The sequence below is a fragment of the Indicator indicator genome, chromosome 32 (assembly GCF_027791375.1).
Source record: "Indicator indicator isolate 239-I01 chromosome 32, UM_Iind_1.1, whole genome shotgun sequence".
Taxonomy (NCBI): Eukaryota; Metazoa; Chordata; class Aves; order Piciformes; family Indicatoridae; genus Indicator; species Indicator indicator.
In genome coordinates, this window is record NC_072041.1 from 7,312,424 (window position 1) to 7,332,209 (window position 19,786).

Genomic DNA, 19,786 nt, shown 5'->3' on the forward strand with positions numbered 1-19,786 from the left:
TTCATGGCCCAAACAGGTTGATTCTGCCCCTTATTTATAACCCAGAGTCAAAAAAAAAAAAAAAAGAAGAAGATACATTCCAGCTAATGATGTTAGCAATTCTTCTCCCTTCCCCCTCCTTAAAGGTGGCTCAGGCCTTTATGCTTATAAATCATTTTATTGGTGGTTAAAATAGAGAGGCTGGAGCCATCTAACTGTAATGCGAGGAGCACTTCAAAGGGAACCTGCTTTCATTTCACAACAGTTAAGGTTTTTATCAGCCACTAAAGATTCCCCCTGCCAAAGGGATCCTGTTACACCATGTTAAGCCTGGGGTAAAGCCTAAAACCAGGCTGGTGGGAAGAAGAGGAGGAAGAAGAGGGAGTTTGGAAGCTGTTGGGCTTCATAGGTTGATATATTCATAGGAGGGGTTGGGTTGGAAGGGACCTTAAAGTTCATCTACTTATTTATTTTTATAAAAACACAGAATATAGATAGATGTCATAGGATGGGTTGGGTTGGAAGGGACCTTAAATATCATCTACTTTTTTATTTTTACAAATACACAGAATATAGATAGATGTCATAGGATGGGTTGGAAGGGACCTTAAAGATCATCTACTTATTTATTTTTATGAATACACAGAATATAGATAGATGTCATAGAATGGGTTGGGTTGGAAAGGAGCTCAAAGGTCATCCAGTTCCAAACCCCCTGCCTTGTGCAGGGACACCTCCCACCAGCCCAGGTTGCTCAAGGCTTCATCCAGCCTGGCCTTGAACACCTCCAGGGAGGGGAAATCCACAGCCTCCTTCAGCAACCTGTTGCAATGTCTCCCCACCCTCACTCTAAAGAGCTGCTTCCTAATCTCCAGTCTAAATCCCCCCTCCTGTAGTGATCCTGATTGGGCAGGGTAGTTGCACTCCATGATCTCCAGAAGTCCTTCCCAACCCAAACCATTCTATGATTCTCTGTTATTCTAGAGAGTGCTGGATGGCACAAGCAGGACTTGGGAAAAGAGCTGTGTGAGGAATCCAACAGCAGAAAACCCCCCACAAGTTGTTAGAAACCTGCTTTGTTTGGGGTTTTTTTTTCTTTAAAAGACTCATTCTTCATCATCATCTCTCTGTGTGCATAGCAAAGAGCTCCTGTGCTGTGCAAATGTGCAAGGGAATGGAAGTGCAACGTGGACCACAAGCATGCAAGGGCATGGAAGCATAGTATGAGCCACTGAAGGCACCACCTTGTACCTGCTAGAGGTACCTGGGGCTTATGTCCATGGGAATCCTCTCCCAAGGAATGCCTGAAGTAGGTGTGAAGGTGGTACTACAGACTGCTCAGCTCTGCTGAGGAGAAGCAGAGGGATACAGGGATGTCCTCATGGAAAATAACTGAGCATATCCAAAGCAAGTTCTTCATGTTCTAGTCATGCCCATGGTCTGGGTAAGACCAAAGTCTCTCACTGTGCCATGTGGACCTCTCTTGGTAAGTGAGGCTGCCACTACAAGGATCCTGAAGGCTAGATGGTGACCACAAAACATCACTCAAGCCATTACCTTCCACCATCCCCTTCCCAGATGGGAGAAGGAGGCACGGCAAGACCGAGAAACCTCTCCAATTCCTCACTGTCTGCCTTGCAGAACCAGCTGATTCCAGAAGAGCCCATCCTCTGGCTGGGGCAAAGGTTAGCACTGGTTCTTATTTAACCTGCACCCAACCCTGCCCACAGCCAGGTCTGAGATGTCCCAGCCACTTGTTCTCAACCAGCAGAGAAGGGCTGCAGAGACAGCTGCCTGCCAGGACGGGGCTGGACTGAATTATCCCCGCAGCAGCTGAGATCTGGGTCAGCTCCCACAATTTGTCAGACAAGGAGAGGAAAGGAAGGTCAAGAAAGAGCCTCCTGTGGGAAAGAAAGCCTGTTGTGTTCCTGCTCAGCCTAATCAGGACTTGATGTTGGAGGAAGATAGATGGGGTAAATGAGCTCATAAATGGAAACAGGGGTGGGAAAGCCAAGCTGTGTCTTCGCTGCCCGGCGGAATGGAAGAGGTGCAACATCTGTTTGCTTTCACAGCCCCAAGAGGTGGCAGAGACCAGGTGGAATAGAATCATGTGGCCATTTACAGCCCAACCACACACAAAACATTCCACCAAAGTCAGCTGAGAGCCTTTCCCAGGTTGCATAAAGGCAACCCTGCCAGATCAGCTCCTCTCCAGTTTCTCCTCTCAACCAGAGCACATCCCTGCAGCTCCTTCCTTTGGCCACACTGGCCATGAACGTGAAAATCCTGGGCTTCCCAGGAAGCAGATGGGAATTCTAGTGGCAACAGGGATGAGGGAACAGGGATAGCTATTTCTCTATCCAGGTGTCTCCTTTTGGATATCCGGTGCTGAGTCAACCCTCCCAGGTTGGAGGTGGAACAGTGAGCTGGGATCCTGCAAGCTCTGGAACAGACTGCCCAGAGGGATTGTGGAGTCTCCCTCTCTGGAGATACTCAAAACCTGCCTGGATGTGTTCCTGTGTGATCTGCTCTAGGTGATCCTGCTCTGGATGAGCTTCAGGGGTCCCTTCCAGCCCCTAACACTGATTCTGTGAAGTCCTTACAACAGTTCAGTGACCATCACACCTCCTCTGCCAGGGGCTGAAGGGTGTGAAAACAGACACCAGAGACATGCAAGCATCATGGAGGCCACATGAAATCATTCTTTAGAGAACCAGACAAAAAGCTGAGGAGATTGCATGGATTTGGGGCTCGTAGATTTCTACCTGTGCTTGTAGGGGACGCGGCTGTAGCTGGTGGGACTTTGGTTCAGTGCCTAAAAGGGGCTGAGCCTCTGTTGCTTTGTGGCTGATTTGGTTAAGATAAATATTAAATAAGGTTAGTGGAGCAGAACAAATGACTCCTCACAAATGAGATTAGCCAATGAATTTAGCCTCTTTCTCTCCTGGCATATCCCTGCTCCTGAAGGTGGGAGCTATTTATAACCCTCTGCTGAAGGATTTCAACAAACACTTTGTGAGGAGGAATTTTTTTTTTTTTTGGCAGACTACTTTCTTTTTCTTTTTCTTTTTTTTTTTTTTCTCTCTTTCTTTAAACAAATCTTTCTTAGCAGTGAAATATCTGCTTGGGACATTGATTGCCTTTACTTTTGCAACATTCTTTCTAATCTTGGAATCCTCCTCAAGGATCAGGCCATCCCTACCTTTAAACAACCAGCAAAACCATGACCACTTCCCAGCTGCTAAGGGGATTTCAGACTCCAGATGGGGAAGCAGGAAGAAGGAGAAATGGGAGAGAGCTGTTTGTCCACTTTCACACTGAGACATTGAAGTTGAGGAGGCTCCAAAGCCTGGAAGTGTTCAAAGCCAGGTTGGAAGGGGCTTTGAGCAACCTGATGTAGTAGGAAGTTAGAAGTAGATGTGAGGGTGACAGAACCCTGGAACAGGCTGCTCAGGGGGGTTGGGGAGTCCCTCTATGGAGATATTCAAGATCCACCTGGATGTGTTCCTGTGTGAGCTGCTCTAGGTGATCCTGCTCTAGCAGGAGGGGTTGGACTGGATGAGCTTTCAAAGTCCCTTCCAACCCCTAACATTCTGTGATTCTGTGATCTTTAAGGTCCCTTCTTCCAACTCAAACCATTCTAGGATTCCAAGATCCTACTCTCAGGTTTGAACTTCACAGCTCTGAGCCCAACCCTGCTCAGTGGTGCAGCTCTAGCTCCTTCCTGAAATAAAAGATGATCATATTTATAGGTGAAATAAATATTGTCATTGAATGAAATAGCTATTGGAGGCCAAAGGACTGCTTGCAAGTGCTGTGTTTCCCAGCTCTCCATTTTACAGCCTGTGCTTCTCTGTGATTGTTTCAGCAGTCAGGGGGAATTCTGTTAAAATAAAATGAAGTAAAATAAAGTAAAGTAAAATAAAATAAAATAAAATATGAAATAAAAATTTAAAATATAAAATGAAATATAAAATAAAAATAAAATAAAATAAAATATAAAATAGAATAAAAAATAAAATAAAATTAAAAAATAAAAATAAAATAAAGTAAAATAAAATAAAGTGAAATAAAATAAAGTGAAATAAAATAAAGTAAAATAAAATAAAGTAAAATAAAATAAAGTAAAATAAAATAAAATTAAATTAGGTAAAATAAAATAAAACAAAATAAAACAAAACAAAACAAAACAAAACAAAACAAAACAAAACAAAATAAAATAAAATAAAATAAAATAAAATAAAATAAAATAAAATAAAATAAAATAAAATAAAATAACCCCCCCCAAAGCCTCTGATTTATTTCCCTGCTTCTCTCTTTATCAACTCTGTGTCTGGGGATGAATGGGAGCTGAATGATGCTGGAATCAGCAAGCAGCTGTAGGTAGGGTGTTTTATCAAGTGCTTTCTCTCCACTTGAACACTTGCTTCTTCGACAGCCAAGTCTTAATGGTGTTAGAGCTGCATTTAAACGTTTTGGAACGGGCTTTGATGTTCACACCTCACGGAGGTGAGCGAGATGTGGGAGAGCAGCTCTCCTGCTGCTATTGTTTGGCTGGAGATGGGCTGGGCTTTAGCAGCAAATCAGCAGCACATCGATTCCCACTATCAAGATTTTCTCTTTGCAAAAAAATAGAAAAAAGGGAAAAGCTACGAGCTTTTAAAAAAAAAACAGCTTAAGCACCGTGGGGAAGCAGCTCAAAGATTAAACCAGCCCTGGCCAGCCCTCCTCCCGGTGATTATAAACATTTTCCTTTGTTAACCAAACAGAATCTATTTAATTGGTGTCCCAGCAAACGGAAAGTGTCCCTAGCTGGGGAGACTGGGAACAGATGGAGCCAGGCATGCTGGCTGCTGAAAGCAAAAAAGCAGTGAAGGAGATCAGTTGCTCACTTTTCCTGAGCACACACTGGGCAGTAGCTCTGCCAGCAGCAGAGCTTCACCAAATGTTTTCTGACTTCTTTTCTTTTTCTTTTTTTTTTCTTTTTTTTTCTTTCTTTCTTTTTTTTTTTTTTTCAGTCCATGCCCTCGTCGGATTGGAAATTTTGTCATAAAGGTTCTTCTCACAAAACCTCTGGGAGGCCCTGTTTGTTTTGACTACAATGGGACAGACACTCTGCTGCTATAAATCAGTGCAACTTCACTGCCTTCCATTGAGAGCAGCGGAGAGCAGGGGGTTAGGCACAGCCGCCTCGGCCCAGGCGCTGGGATCTCCTTCATTGCTTTGGCCTCTGGGCCCTCTGGCCTTTGTGAGAGAAATCAAATGGTTACCACATTGTTTAAGGGATCCCTTTCTCAGCTGGCTGAGACTGTGAGACTGTCAGTTTCTGCTCAAAGCAGAACCAAAAAAATAAAGAAAACAACAGGAGAAACGATCACAAAAAAAAAAAAAATCAGTTCCAGGTTTGTGTCTCCCCAATTTAAGCTCAAAAAATCAGTTTTTACTGAACCAAGTGAAGAAAGAACTACTGAAGAGAGACCAATGCAAGGATGTGAGCATGCTGAAGGGACTGCAACATCTCTCATATGAGCAAAAGCTGAGAGAGCTGAGGGTGCTTAGCTTGGAGAAGAGGAGGCTGAGGGAGGTTCTTATCAATGCTTACAAGTATCTAAGGGGTGGGGGTCAGAAGGATGGGGCCAGGCTCTGCTTAGTGGTCCCCAGTGACAGGACAAGAGGTAATGAGCATAAACTTGAACACAGGAAGTTCCATCTAAACATGAGAAGGAACTTCTTTACTTTGAAGATGGTAGAGCACTGAGACAGGCTGCCCAGAAAGGTGGTGGAGTCTCCACCTCTGGAGACTTTCAAGACCCACCTGGATGTGTTCTACCAAAGTCAGCTGAGAGCCCTTCCCAGGTTGCATAAAGGCAACCCTGCCAGATCAGCTCCTCTCCAGTTTCTCCTCTCAACCAGAGCACATCCCTGCAGCTCCTTCCTTTGGCCACACTGGCCATGAATGCTGAAAATCCTGGGCTTTCCAGGAAGCAGATGGGAATTCTAATGGCAACAGGGATGAGGTAACAGGGATAGCTATTGCTCTATCCAGATGTCTCCTTTTGGATGGTGCTGAGTCAACCCTCCCAGGTTGGAGGTGGAACAGTGAGCTGGGATCCTGCAAGCTCTGGAACAGGCTGTCCAGAGGGATTGTGGAGTCTCCCTCTCTGGAGATACTCAAAACCTGCCTGGATGTGTTCCTGTGTGATCTGCTCTAGGTGATCCTGCTCTGCCAGGGGGGTTGGACTGGATGAGCTTCAGAGGTCCCTTCCAACCCCTAGCACTCTCTGTTTCTGTGTTTGTGTGTCATGGATTCCTCCACCAGCAGGAGCACCTCCTGATGTGAATTTCTTTGTTTCACACAGATTCCCTTGGCCCTCAGGTACAAACCTGAGCTGCTCTTGCCAAGTTCTGCTGCAAGTCCTGAACTTTATATTCACTCCTGTTGATTCCAACCAGAAGGACTACAGGATTAGCCTTATCCTTTTTATCTTCAGCACTGAGTTTCTCCAGCAACATGCCCTCAGGCTCCCATAGCTGGGACTCTGTCCCCTCTCAGTCAGGGACATTTCTCTTTCCAAGGAGGCTGGTTGCTGTAATTCTACTACAAGTACCAAAAGTGCTGTTGCTTTTTCTAAGCAAATCCTTAGATATGGACACAGGAGATGCTTGCAGAGAATGTTTTTGGCTTTGGCAAAGTTCAGGTGGAAAAAGATTTGCTGCTGCAGTTACCTGAAGTTCACTTTAGAATTTGTTTGGGGTTTTTTTTGTGTGTGTGTGTGTGTGTCTGGGAGATGGATTGATGAATTTCTGGGGCATGTTAGCTGGAGGATGTATGCTGTGGGTTGCTCTTTTCTTTAACCCGGTTGCATTTCTGTTTTGTAGATAGATTGAGGATCTCTTTAGGGCATGTTGCTGGGGGATGTATGCTGTGGGTTGCTCTTTTCTTTAACCCAACTGCATTTCTGTTTTGTAGATAGATTGAGGGCCTCTTTAGGGCATGTTGCTGGGGGATGTATGCTGTGGGTTGCTCTTTTCTTTAACCCAACTGCACTTCTGTTTCCAATTCAGGCTGGGGAGATATGAAAGAGCAGCAAACACCGTGAGACAGCGAGCTCCGATTCACTAAGCAAACAGAAAGCGACGCTACAAGACTCTCATGAGCAACATCCTTCCGCAGCGAGATCTCCACCAGGCGGGAGGGGAGTGGAGGCGGGGGAAAAGCATCTGGACTCTCCTCATCATCTCTGCCTTCACCTTGCAGAGCTGCTTCTCTAAAGCTGCCTGGAACAATGAGTTACCCTCGGCCCGACCTCTCCGGGGAGCTGGCTGCCGCTCGCATCGCGGCGCTGGTCTCCGGACGTGCCTGGGCACACACGGAGCGGCCCCCCCGCGGTTCTCACGGCCCGGCTGCCGCGGTGCCAAGGGGACCGTTCTCACCGTGGGTCACTCCGGTGTGCGAGAGCAGGGCTGGCCCCGTGCCGTGGAAATAAAATAACTTTAAAAAAAAAAAAAAAAAAAAGAAAGAAAGAAAAAGGAAAAGAAAAGAGCGTGCCAAAGGCAGCCCTCTGCCAACCCCGCAGCCCCAACTGCCGGCTCCTCCGCACGGCCCCCCGGCTGCTGCCAAAAAACTTACAGGGGCAGCTGTTGTGTCATAACCTCATCGTGAGCCTCCTCACAAGACGTGTCAGCTAGTTAGGCCCGCAGGAAGAAAGAAAACATTCCCAGCTGACCTTTAAAGGAGGGGAGAGAGGAGGGGGATTGCCTCCCAAAGAGCCAGTTTTGGACACATCTCAAAGAGGTTTGGGAAAGCAAAACGCCAGGCTCCAGCAGCTTTGCCTGACTTCAGTTGATGCTCAGGGACCTGCTTACCACTGTGCCATCCCTCTGTACAACAACAAAAAAGCACCACCTCAGGCTGGCCATGGCAAGAGGGTTGGAATTAGGTGATCAGAGGATGATTAGAGGATGACCAGAGGATGAATAGAAGGTTGGAGCTCCTCTCCTATGACTATAGCCAGAGAGAGTTGGGATCGTTCAACTTAAAGAAGAGAGGGCTCTGAGGAGACTTTATTGTGACCTTCCAGTATCTGAAGGGGGCTACAAGAAAGCTGGGGAGGGACTTTTTAGGGTGTCAGGGAGTGATAGGACTGGGGGGGATGGATCCAAGCTAGAGGAGGAGAGATATAGATTAGATGTCAGGAAGTTCTTCAGCATGAGGGTGGTGAGAGGCTGGCACAGGTTGCCCAGGGAGCTGGTGGAAGCCTCATCCCTGGAGGTTTTTGCAGCCAGGCTGGATGTGGCTGTGAGCAACCTGCTGTGGTGTGAGGTGTCCCTGCCCATGGCAGGGGGGTTGGAACTGGCTGAGCCTTGAGGTCCCTTCCAACCCTGACAATTCTATGATCCTCAAGTTCACAGAATATGAGAGATGGGAAGGGACCTCTAAAGATCCTCTAGTCCGACTCCCCTGCCAAGGTCCCTTCCAATCCAAACCTTTCTATAAATCCCAAAGAGCAGGGCAGAGCTTTGACCACAGGGAAAGAGCACTGAGGTCTTCTCTAGCACACATCAGAGACATTTAAGAAGCTTCAGAGAAATCTATGTGTTTTCTGGCAACCAGACTGCAGAGTACTGCTGGTAAGTCGTGGGTTTCAGCTCCTTTGCACCAAGAACAGGATGGCTTTGTGAAAAAAGAAAGAAAGAGAGAAAGAAAGAAAGAGAGAAAGAAAGAAAGAAAGAAAGAAAGAAAGAAAGAAAGAAAGAAAGAAAGAAAGAAAGAGAAAGAAAAGGAAAGAAAGAAAGAAAGAAAGAGAAAGAAAAGGAAAGAAAGAAAGAAAGAGAAAGAAAGAAAAAAGAAAGAAAGAAAGAAAGAGAAAGAAAAGGAAAGAAAGAAAGAAAGAAAGAAAGAAAGAAAGAAAGAAAGAAAGAAAGAAAGAAAGAAAGAAAGAAAGAAAGAAAGGAAGAAAGAAAGGAAGAAAGAAAGAAAGAAAGAAAAAGAAAGAAAGACTTCAAGCCAAATCAAGTGGAATTTTCTTTCCTTCTGCTCCATTTGGCAGGTCTGAGCTGGGCTGCAAGCACCACCTAGAATATGGCCCTTTGTTTGCTGCACTTTGAAACGGTGTTCTAAAAATACAGCTGATGTGAGGAGCCTAGAAATACACCAAGCTTTCAGAGGCACAATTGCTCTGAGCCTATTTCTTTTTTTTCTTTTTCTTTTTCCCCCCCCCCCTCTTTATTATTAAATGAAATACCCATTTGCTCCCAGGCAGAAACCACAATGGTCTCCATCATAAAAATGATCAATAAAGCACTGGGTTGCGACTCCTGCTGCCTTAGTTTAATTTTGTTATTGAAATGCCAGGTTCTCAGTGCATGGAATTTCCTAGGGATTAATAACCAGACTCCAGCATCCCTGCCCACCCTCCCCTTCACACTCCTGGTTCACTAATGGCCTCAGACTGGAAGAAGCCAGATTTAGGTTAGACATCAGCAAATGATCAAGGGGGTTGGAACATCTCTCCTACAAGGACAGGCTGAGGGAGCTGGGGTTGTTCAGCCTGGAGAAGAGAAGGCTGCAGGGAGACCTTAAAGCAGCCTTCCAGAACCTGAAGGCTGCAGAGGAACTGTTTGCAAAGGCCTGCAGTGATAAAAGGAGGAACAATGGTTTGAAATTAGAGAAGAGCAGATATAGAATGGATGTTAGGAAGAAGTTCTGCACCATGAGGGTGCTGAAACACTCCAACAGGTTGCCCAGGCAGGTAGCTGAGGTCCCATCCCTGAAGATACTCAAGGTCAGATTCAACAAGGCTCTGAACAGCCTGATCTAATGAAGGATGTCCCTGCTGACTGCAGGGGGGTTGGACTGGATGACCTTTGGAGGTCCTTTCCAGCCCAACCCATTCTATAATTCCATGAGGAAGAAATCCTTCCCCATGAGGTTGGTAAGGCACTGGAACAGGTTGTCCAGAGAAGTTATGGAGGCTCCAACCCTGGGATTATTGAAAGCCAGATCAGATGGGAACTTGAGCAACCAGATCTGGTAGGAGGTGCCCCTGCCTGTGGGATGATGATCTTCAAGGTTCCTTCCAACCCAAGCCAAGTCCTTCTGTGATTTCCAGAAGGCACTCACTGCCCAGGCCACAGGGACTAGGATGAACCCTGCTCACTTTTGCTACGTGTGCTTGTACCCAGCTGCCTGTGGGGTGAGCATCTGAACCATCCTCAAGTGATGCCAAGAAGCAAAAGCTGCCAATTATTTTTTTGTTTGTTTGTTTGGAATTCATTTTGGTAGCTTTCTGGGAAAGCTTTTCGAGATAATACTTTGGAGCATGACTCCTTAAAGTGGCAGGAAAAATGGGAGATGAGCTGCTTGTGTGGGAATCTAGGTAGAAAATCTGTGGAAAAAAATGGTTGCCAGTGCACACATTTCTAAGGGATTTGAGGTTGTGGTGCTGACCTGAGGACAGTTTGGGTGCATGGAGAGCTTTGCTTTGCCTGTTCCTTTGGTGTTGGTGTTGGTGAAGCAAAACAAACAAACAAACAAAAAAATGGAAATAAGCACTGGGGTTTGTTGGCAACTAACCTTAAAAATGCAAACAGATCTATAAATCAGACATTGGGGAGACACTGGAACAGGTTACCCAGGGAGGTTGTGGATGCTCCCTCCCTGGAGGTGTTCAAGACAAGGCTGGATGAAGCTTTGAGCAAGCTGGGCTGGTGGGAGGTGTCCCTGCCCATGGTCCTCTTGGACCCTTGAAGGTCCTCTCCAACGCAAACCATTCCATGAATCCATGATTGTCTAGGAGAAGGATTAGTTTCCATTCCCTAGATCCATGGCTGCTGACTCTTCTGACTGCTTTGAGAAGCCATTTCTACTCCTAGGCAAGAATTCCCTGACAAAACCATTTCCTTATTGGAAAACACTGTACTGGGGAAGCTAAACTGGTCCTGAGAACAGAGGTGTTTGGCAAAAATATCCCAGAAATGCCAGGGGGAAAAGTTTCCAAATGATCACAGAATCCACTTTAGGGAATTGTGGGTTGGATTTTTGAGGGATTTGGTGTTTTTTTTGGGGAGAAGGAGCTTGTGTGGGTTTTTTTTTTTTTCCACATAAAAACTTTGACATCTTCAGTCAGATAATTAAAAAGAAAAAAAGGTGTAAAACAAAAAGAAACAAACAAAAAACCCCAAAGCCAAACACATCCGAGATCAACCCCAAAGCTTCCATTACTCAGTGGATTGCTTAGCTCTCAGACTTCAGTTTTAAATCCAGGAAGGCTTAGCTCTTGCCAGCCTTGTTTGCTGCCAGGGGGAGGGCTTGCAGACGGGCAGGAATGAATTTAGTGCTGGACAATTAGTGTGGGCACATGAGTCAAGACTTTGCCTTGCACCAAAAGAAGCCAGTGGGAATTTCCACTGGTGGCCTCGCTGGGGTTTGATGCTGTTATCCCAATCCTTCCAGAAATCCATGGCAGTCTTATCCCTGGCTGTGCCCAATTTGGGATTAAGCTTGTAATGGCTCATACCTTAGGAGGGGGTGGTTGAAGGCTGAATCATAGAATTGTTTTGGTTAACAAAGCTCTCTAAGATCATGGAGTCCAACCATCAACCCAACATCATCATGGCCACTAAACCATGGCCCCAGGTGCCATGGTCATAGGTTGCTTGAACACTCCCAGGGATAGGGACCCCACCACCTCCCTGGGCAGCTGTGCCAATGCCTGCCCATTCCTACAGGAAAGAAATTGTTCATCATGCCCAACTTAAACCACCCCTGGCTCAATTTCCTCTCCATCTATCACTAAGGAGAAGAGACCACCCCCCACCTGGCTCCAACCTCCTTTCAGAGACTTGTAGAGAGCCAGAAGGTCTCCCTTCAGCCTCTTTTTCTGCAGGCTCCACACCCCCAGTTCCCTAACTGCTCCTCCCCAGCCCTGTTCTCCAGACCCTTCCCCATCTTCCTTGCCCTTCTCTGGACCCACCCCAGCCCCTCAATGTCTTTCTTGGAGTGTGGAGCTCAAAACTGAGCCCAGAACTCAGTGTAGCCTCTCCAGGGCATCCAGTTCTGGAGCCCCTATTACAGGAAGGATCTGGAGGTGCTGGAAGGTGTCCAGAGAAGGGCCATGAGGATGAGCAGAGGGCTGGAGCTGCTCTGCTCTGGAGACAGACTGAAAGAGTTGGGGCTGTTCTGGAGAAGAGAAAGCTCCCAGGAGACCTTCTTGTGCCCTTCCAGTATCTGAAAGGGGCTCCAAGAAAGCTGGGGAGGGACTTTTGAGGGTGTCAGGGAGTGATAGGACTGGGGGGGATGGAGCAAAACTAGAAACGGGGAGATTCAGATTGGATGTTAGGAAGAAATTCTTCCCCATGAGGGTGGTGGGAGACTGGCACAGGTTGCCCAGGGAGGTGGTGGAAGCCTCATCCCTGGAGGTTTTTGCAGCCAGGCTGGATGTGGCTGTGAGCAACCTGCTGTGGTGTGAGGTGTCCCTGCCCATGGCAGGGGGGTTGGAACTGGCTGAGCCTTGAGGACCCTTCCAACCCTGACAACTCTATGATTCTATGATCCCTTCCCTACTCCTGCTGGCCACACTATTGCTGATCCAGGCTGGGCTGCTGGAGTTTGGTGTCTCAGCCACACCAACACTGCAGTGACCTTGCAAAAATATTGCTCACCCTCCCATGATCTCCCTAGCAGATGAGAAACAGGAGCTTGGAACTGCTCCTCACCCCCTCCTCTCCCCACCTTGGTGTTCAGCTTGTGAATTTTATTAGCTGTCAACGTGTCAAACTTCCACTTAGCTGGGCAGCTGCATGATCAGCCAGCCTCTGAGGCCTGCCAATGAAGTTTAACAGAGCTATCAGCTTCTCATGTGGAAGAGATTATGGGATGTGAATACTCAAGTATGAGAGAGAAGCAAGGAGGCTGAGCTAGTTTCACCTTTTATGTGGTGAAGCAAAGAGAGGTGAGGAGGAGGTGGAACCATAGAATGGAAGAACCATTAAGGCTGGAAAAGACCTCTAAGCCCTTAAGAAGAAGCAAGGAGAGAGACTTTCCTACTTCTTGCTGTTCAGAGATGATCAAAATGGGATTGTTGTCTGAAAGATACAGTGAGAAAGCCTGAGAGCAACACCCAAGTTGTGATGCTGAGAGGAAAACCTAAGTTGTGATGCTGAGAGCAAAACCCAAGATGTGATGTTGAGAGCAAAACCCAAGTTGTGATGCTGAGAGGAAAACCCAAGTTGTGATGTTGAGAGCAAAACCCAAGATGTGATGTTGAGAGCAAAACCCAAGTTGTGATGCTGAGAGGAAAACCCAAGTTGTGATGTTGAGAGCAAAACCCAAGATGTGATGCTGAGAGGAAAACCCAAGTTGTGATGCTGAGAGGAAAACCCAAGTTGTGATGCTGAGAGGAAAACCCAAGATGTGATGCTGAGAGGAAAACCCAAGTTGTGATGCTGAGAGGAAAACCCAAGTTGTGATGTTGAGAGCAAAACCCAAGTTGTGATGCTGAGAGGAAAACCCAAGTTGTGATGTTGAGAGCAAAACCCAAGATGTGATGTTGAGAGCAAAACCCAAGTTGTGATGCTGAGAGGAAAACCCAAGTTGTGATGTTGAGAGCAAAACCCAAGTTGTGATGCTGAGAGGAAAACCCAAGTTGTGATGCTGAGAGGAAAACCCAAGTTGTGATGTTGAGAGCAAAACCCAAGATGTGATGTTGAGAGGAAAACCCAAGTTGTGATGTTGAGAGCAGCACCCAAGTTGTGATCCTGAGAGCAGCACCCAAGCTGTGATGTTACCTGATGATCTCTGGAGGTCCCTTCCAACCTCTAATGTACTGTAATCTACTGCAGCAGACCAGTGACATCCAGAAGATGAAGGAACCAATAAGTAGAGGTTAAGGAGCAGCAAAGGCTGATCTTCAGTCTTTTTGGTGACCATGGGTCAAGAAAACACTTCCCATGCATCCACCTCCCATTTTACTTATTAACATGGTGAGGTTCTGGGGGCAAGAGAGATGAGGAGATGTTGGCAGGACCCTTAACACCCAAACCCCTGATCTCACCTGGCCCCTTCCAGCCATCCTTCACCCAAAGCACATCACTCTTGGCATCACAAACTCTCTTGAGACAGGAGTGGGCCTCTGAGGTGGTAGAAGATTCCCTGCTGGATGGATGCATATGTGTGGACATGTGTGTGGCTGGGGGTTTTGGGGTTGATTTTCTTTTTTTTTTCCTTTTTTTTTTTCTTTTTTTTCTTTTTTTTTTTTCCCACCAGAACTTGATTGACGAATGCTGAGAGATGCTGAGAGATGCTGAGAGCCAGCAAAAGATCTGCCCTGATAGCCAGAAAATCTTACAAGGGGCGGCAGGCTTAAAAGTGGTGGGAAGAAGCTGACTCTGCCAGGATGTTGGAATGAGAAAGCCATCAGGAATGTGCCTCGGAGAACAGCTGCTGCTAGAGCCCTGGCACGAACCTCCCATGCAAGCTGCCTGGGAGCAAGTAGGGGGATATGGAGATCACAGCTTGAGACCAGGGAAAGCTTCTCTCTCTTTCTCTCTCTGTTTCTTTCTTTCTTACTTACTTTTTTCCTTCCTTCCTTTCTTCCTTTCTTACTTTTTTCATCTTTATTTCTTTCTTTCTTTCTCTTTCTTTCTTTCTTTCTTTCTTTCTTTCTTTCTTTCTTTCTCTTTCTTTCTTTTTCTTTTCTTTCTTTCTTTCTTTCTTTCTTTCTTTCTTTCTTTTTCTTTCTTTCTTTCTTTCTTTCTTTCTTTCTTTCTTTCTTTCTTTCTTTCTTTCTTTCTTTCTTTCTTTCTTCTTTCTTTCTTTCTTTCTTTCTTTCTTTCTTTCTTTCTTTTCTTTCTTTCTTTCTTTTCTTTCTTTCTTTCTTTCTTTCTTTCTTCTTTCTTTCTTTCTTTCTTTCTTTCTTTCTTTCTTTCTTTCTTTCTTTCCTTTCTTTCTTTCTTTCTCTTTCTTTTTCTTTCTTTTCTTTTTCTTTCTTTTCCTTTCTTTTTCTTTTCTTTCTTTTTCTTTCTTCTTTCTTTCTTTCTTTTCTTTTCTTTCTTTCTTTTCTCTTTTCTTTCTTTCTCTTTCTTTCTTTTTCCTTTCTTTTCTCTTTCTTCTTTCTTTCTTTCTTTTCTTTCTTTCTCCTTTTCTTTCTTTCCTTTTTCTTTCTTTCTTTTTCTTTCTTTCTCTTTCTTTCTTTCTTTTCCTTCCTTTCTTTCTTTTCTTTCTCTTCTTTTCTTTCTTCTTTCTTTCTTTTCTTTCTTTCTTTCTTTTCCTTTTCTTCTTTCTTTCTTTCTTTCTTTCTTTCTTTTCTTTCTTTTCTTTCTTTCTTTCTTTTCTTTCTTTCTTTCCTTCTTCTTTCTTTCTTTCTTTTCTTCTTTCTTTCTTTTTCTTTTCTTTTCTTTCTTTCTTTCTCTTCTTTCTTTCTCTTTCTTTTCTTTCTTTTCTTTCTTTCTCTTTCTTCTCTTTCTTCTTTCTTTCTCTTCTCTTTCTTTCTTTCTTTCTCTTTCTTCTCTTTCTCTTCTTCCTTTTCTTTCTTTTCTTTCTCTTCTTTCTCTTTCTCTTTCTTTCTTCTTTCTTTTCTTTCTTCTTTCTTTCTCTTTCTTTTCTTTCTTTCTCTTTTCTTTCTTTCTTTCTTCTTTCTTTTCTTTCTCTTTCTCTTTCTTTCTTTCTTCTTTCTTTCTTTTCTTTTCTTTCTTTCTTTTCTTTCTTCTTTTCTCTTTCTTTTCTTTCTTTCTCTCTTTCTTCTTTCTTTCTTTTCTTTCTTTCTTTCTTTCTGTCTTTCTTTCTCTCTTTCTTTCTTTCTCGCTTTCTTGCTTTCTTTCTTTCTCTCTTTCTTTCTTTCTCTTTCTTTCTTTCTTGCTTGCTTGCTTTCTTGCTTTCTTTCTTTCTCTCTTTCTTTCTTGCTTTCTTTCTTACTTCCTTTCTTCCTTTCTTTTTTCTTCCTTTCCCTTTCCCTTTCCCTTTCCCTTTCCCTTTCCCTTTCCCTTTCCCTTTCCCTTTCCCTTTCCCTTTCCCTTTCCCTCTCCCTCTCCTTCTCCCTCTCCCTTTCCCTCTGCCTTCTCTCCTGTCTCCCAGCCAGAGCACCTTGGAAAAGAGAGAACTTGCCCTGGCACTTCAGAGCTTTCCCCTCCCTCCCCAGCATGTTTTCTTCACAGGTTTCTCTCACCTTATTCAAAGGTGGCAGCTAAACTCTGTTCTCCCTTGAAACTCCCCCTTTTATCAGTCCTTTTACTGCAGAAACATCTATTTTTATTCCCCCCTCCCCCCCCCCCCTTCACATCTTATGTCTATCCACACAAGGAAGAGAATAGGAAGAAAGAGAAATAGCAAGAAAGAGAATAGGCAAAACAAACATGGGGGGAATTCACAGGTTTGAGCTTTTGGTAGCTTGGTCACCTTAATTAGCCACTTGCCCAGGCTCCATCTATGAAGCTAGGTGGCAAACAAATCAGCACTGCTAGTGCTGAACACTCTGACACAGCCTTTTAGCTAAGATCAAAATGAGAAGCAGTTTCAAGTTTGCTAGATTTCCCCTTTTTTTTTTTTTTTTTTTTCAGTCTCCAGGAGCTGATGGACTCAGGAAAATCCAGCACCTCTCGGGAGAAAGCTGGAGGGAGGGTGAGAGGACAACCCACTGCAGTGCTGGGAGTGCCTTAGAACTTCTTAGGCAAAGAAGGAGAATGGGAAAAGTCCTTAAGCAGTGTCCCAGGTGTGGAGGGGAAATGTCCATTCCCAGACAGCTGGGGAGAAAACACTCAGGAAAGTCCAGCACCTCTCAAGAGAAAGCTGGAGGGAGGGTGAGAGGGGAACATACTGCGGTGCTGGGAGTACCTTAGCACTTCTTTGGGAAAGAAGGAGAATGGGAAAAGTCCTTATGCATTGTCTCAGGTGTGGATGGGAAATGTTCATTCCCAGACAGCTGGGGGAAAAAAACCAGCAATGATTTTTGGCAGTTTTGGCTTCTGAGCAAACACATCAAGCTCGGTGTCCTGAGAACCACCAAGTTAAAACAAAATGAAATGAAATGAAATGAAACAAAACAGAACAAAACAAAGCAAAACAAAACAGAACAGAACAGAACAGAACAACAAAACAAAGCAAACCAGAACAAAACAAAACAAAACAAAGCAGAACAAACCAAACCAAAATAGAACAAAACAAACCAAACAAAAACAGAACAAAACAAAACACAACAAAACAAAACAAAACCAGAACAAACCAAACCAAAACAGAACAAAACCAAACCAAAACCAAACCAAACCAAACCAAAACCAAACCAAACCCAAACCAAACCAAACCAAACAGAACAGAACAAAACAACCCCAAAACAAAACAAAACAACCCCCCAAACCTAAACCACTTTTACTTTGGAGGAGCTGTGTCCTTGTCACCAGCCTGGAGTACTCCTTCCCCCCACAACACCTCAACTCTTGACTCCCTGCACAGAGACCTCTCTGCTCAGCATGAAACCTGACGGAGGCCAAACTGCTGGGGTCTCCATTTCACTTCTTTAACCCAGCACAATCCCCAATCCCTCCTACCCCCCCCACTCCCCTCCTCCTACCTTTTGCTTCCCTTTCCCCAAGGGACTCTATTATAGCCCCAGATCTGTTCACACTCCTTATCCCTCTGCATGTTTGCACACACTGCTGACCCAGCCTTTATCTGGAAGACATAAGGGTCTCTGTGTGGAGTTCCCACAAGGGCTATTAATCGTGTAGATGTCAGAGTCCCCCAGCTCCAAACCCTCCCTTCCTACTCCTCCCCTCTTCTTCTCTCTCTCTCCCCCCCCCCCCCCCCCCCCCCCCCATCCCCAGCCATTTTTTTTTTTTTTTGTGCTCTCTGGAGATTGAGGAGGGAAAAAAAAAAAAACAAAACACAACCCACCAACAAACCCAGAAAACTAAAACCTCAAGGAGTCTGCTGAAAAATTCACACACAGCACTTGCAAGCTTTGCAAAATCTGATCTGCTCCCCCCGGGGCAAGGTTGGTAAATGGTGGGATTGCTCCTGAAAACCACACACTGCTCCCTTCTAGGCAAATGGAGGAATTTCCTCCAGCAGAAAGCAGAGAGCTAAATGCCCTGCCAAGAGAAGGAAAGCTTGGCTCCTGGGCCCAACCTGGATGGAAACCTTCCAGCTGGTACCTCTGCAAAGGGTCCAAGCCAAATGGCATAGCTACAAACCCATGGGAATCTGCAGAACTGGGTTTAAGTCTCAGATCTTTGTGATCATGACCCCAAAGAAGAGCTTCATCCACATTACAGACCTTTGAACACACTCAACACCACCATCCCTTTCCCCAAGGTCAGCAAGAACTGGATTTAAGTCTCAGATCTTTGTGATCATGACCCCAAAGACCTTTGAGCACCATAACACCACCATCCCTTTCCCCAAGGTCATTCAGAAGTGGATTTAAGTCTCAGATCTTTGTGGACATGACCCTAAAGAGGTTAATCCACATCATACACCTTTGAACACCCTCAACCCCAACATCTCCTTCCCCAAGGTCATCAACAACTGGATTTAAGTCTCAGATCTTTGTGAACTTGACCCCAAAGAAGAGCTTCATCCACATCATAGACCTTTAGACATCCTCAACCCCAACCACACCATCTCTTTCCCCAAGGTCATCAAGAACTGGGTTTAAGTCTCAGATCTTTGTGAACATGACCCCAAAGAAGAGCTTCATCCACATTATAGACCTTTGAATACACTCAACTCCACCATCCCTTTCCCCAAGGTCAACAAGAACTGGATTTAAGTCTCGGATCTTTGTGATCATGACTCCAAAGAGGTTCATCCACATTACAGACCTTTAACACACTCAACTCTACCATCCCCAAGGTCAACAAGAACTGGATTTAAGTCTCGGATCTTTGTGATCATGACCCCAAAGAGGTCCATCCACACCATAGACCTTTGAACACCCTCAACCCCAACCCCACCATCCCCTTCCCCAAGGTCAACGAGAAGCTGTGCCACCAGGCTGCCTTGCCCTGTGCCAGCTCTGGTCCTCACCTGAACTCTGGCCTCAGTGAGCTTGGTTCTCTGAGCTAGCTCCTCTCGGGTGTAGATGTCTGGGTAGTGAGTTCTCTCAAAGGCCTTCTCCAGCTCCTCCAGCTGCTCAGCAGTGAAAGTGGTCCTGCTGCGGCGTTGCTTGCGCTTCAGAGGCAGGTCTGGTTCGGATTCCACGTCAGAGCCTTCATCCAGCCTGTTACCTGGGGTGGGGAAGAAGTGGGAGATGACTCTTTGGGGTCACCTGCCAGAATGAGAGAGCCTGGTGGAGGAGTCAAGCAGCTCCAGCAAAGTAAACCCATGAGGTGGTGTCCATCCCCAAGAAATACTCTGGCCATGTCCAGCCATGGCCATGGTCACCCACCGGTTTCCTACCACTTCTATCATTTCCCCTCCCCACTTTGCTAAAAGGCCTCCTAGCAAGCACTTGGCTCTGCTCTGCCAAGAAGTTCTTCCCCATGAGAGTGGTGAGAGCCTGGAATGGGTTGTCCAGGGAGGTGGTTGAGGCTCCATCCCTGGAGGTGTTTAAGGCCAGGCTGGATGAGGCTCTGGCCAGCCTGCTCTAGTGTGAGGTGTCCCTGCCCATGGCAGGGGGGTTGGGACTGGCTGAGCCTTGTGGTCCCTTCCAACCCTGACTGATTCTATGATTCTAAGCTGGACACTTCACCTGGAGTGCTGTGTACAGGTGTGGAGCTCTCAATACAGAAAGGGCATGGAGCTGATGGAGAAGGTCCAGAGGAGGGCCAGGAAAATACTCAGGGGGTTGGAGCAGCTCTGCTATGAGGACAGGTT

The 19,786-nt window shown here is 45.6% G+C and overlaps 1 protein-coding gene across 3 annotated transcripts in view; it reads right to left on the reverse strand.

Annotated features, from left to right (window-relative positions):
• The window catches only part of PAX7 (paired box 7), a 172,933-nt gene that overhangs the window by 77,254 nt on the left and 75,893 nt on the right, over window positions 1-19,786 (reverse strand). For all 3 annotated transcript variants that reach the window (XM_054394800.1, XM_054394798.1, XM_054394799.1), the window contains exon 5: window positions 18,998-19,197. In XM_054394800.1, coding sequence (XP_054250775.1) covers window positions 18,998-19,197 — 200 coding nt within the window. The remainder of the gene's footprint in view (window positions 1-18,997; window positions 19,198-19,786) is intronic.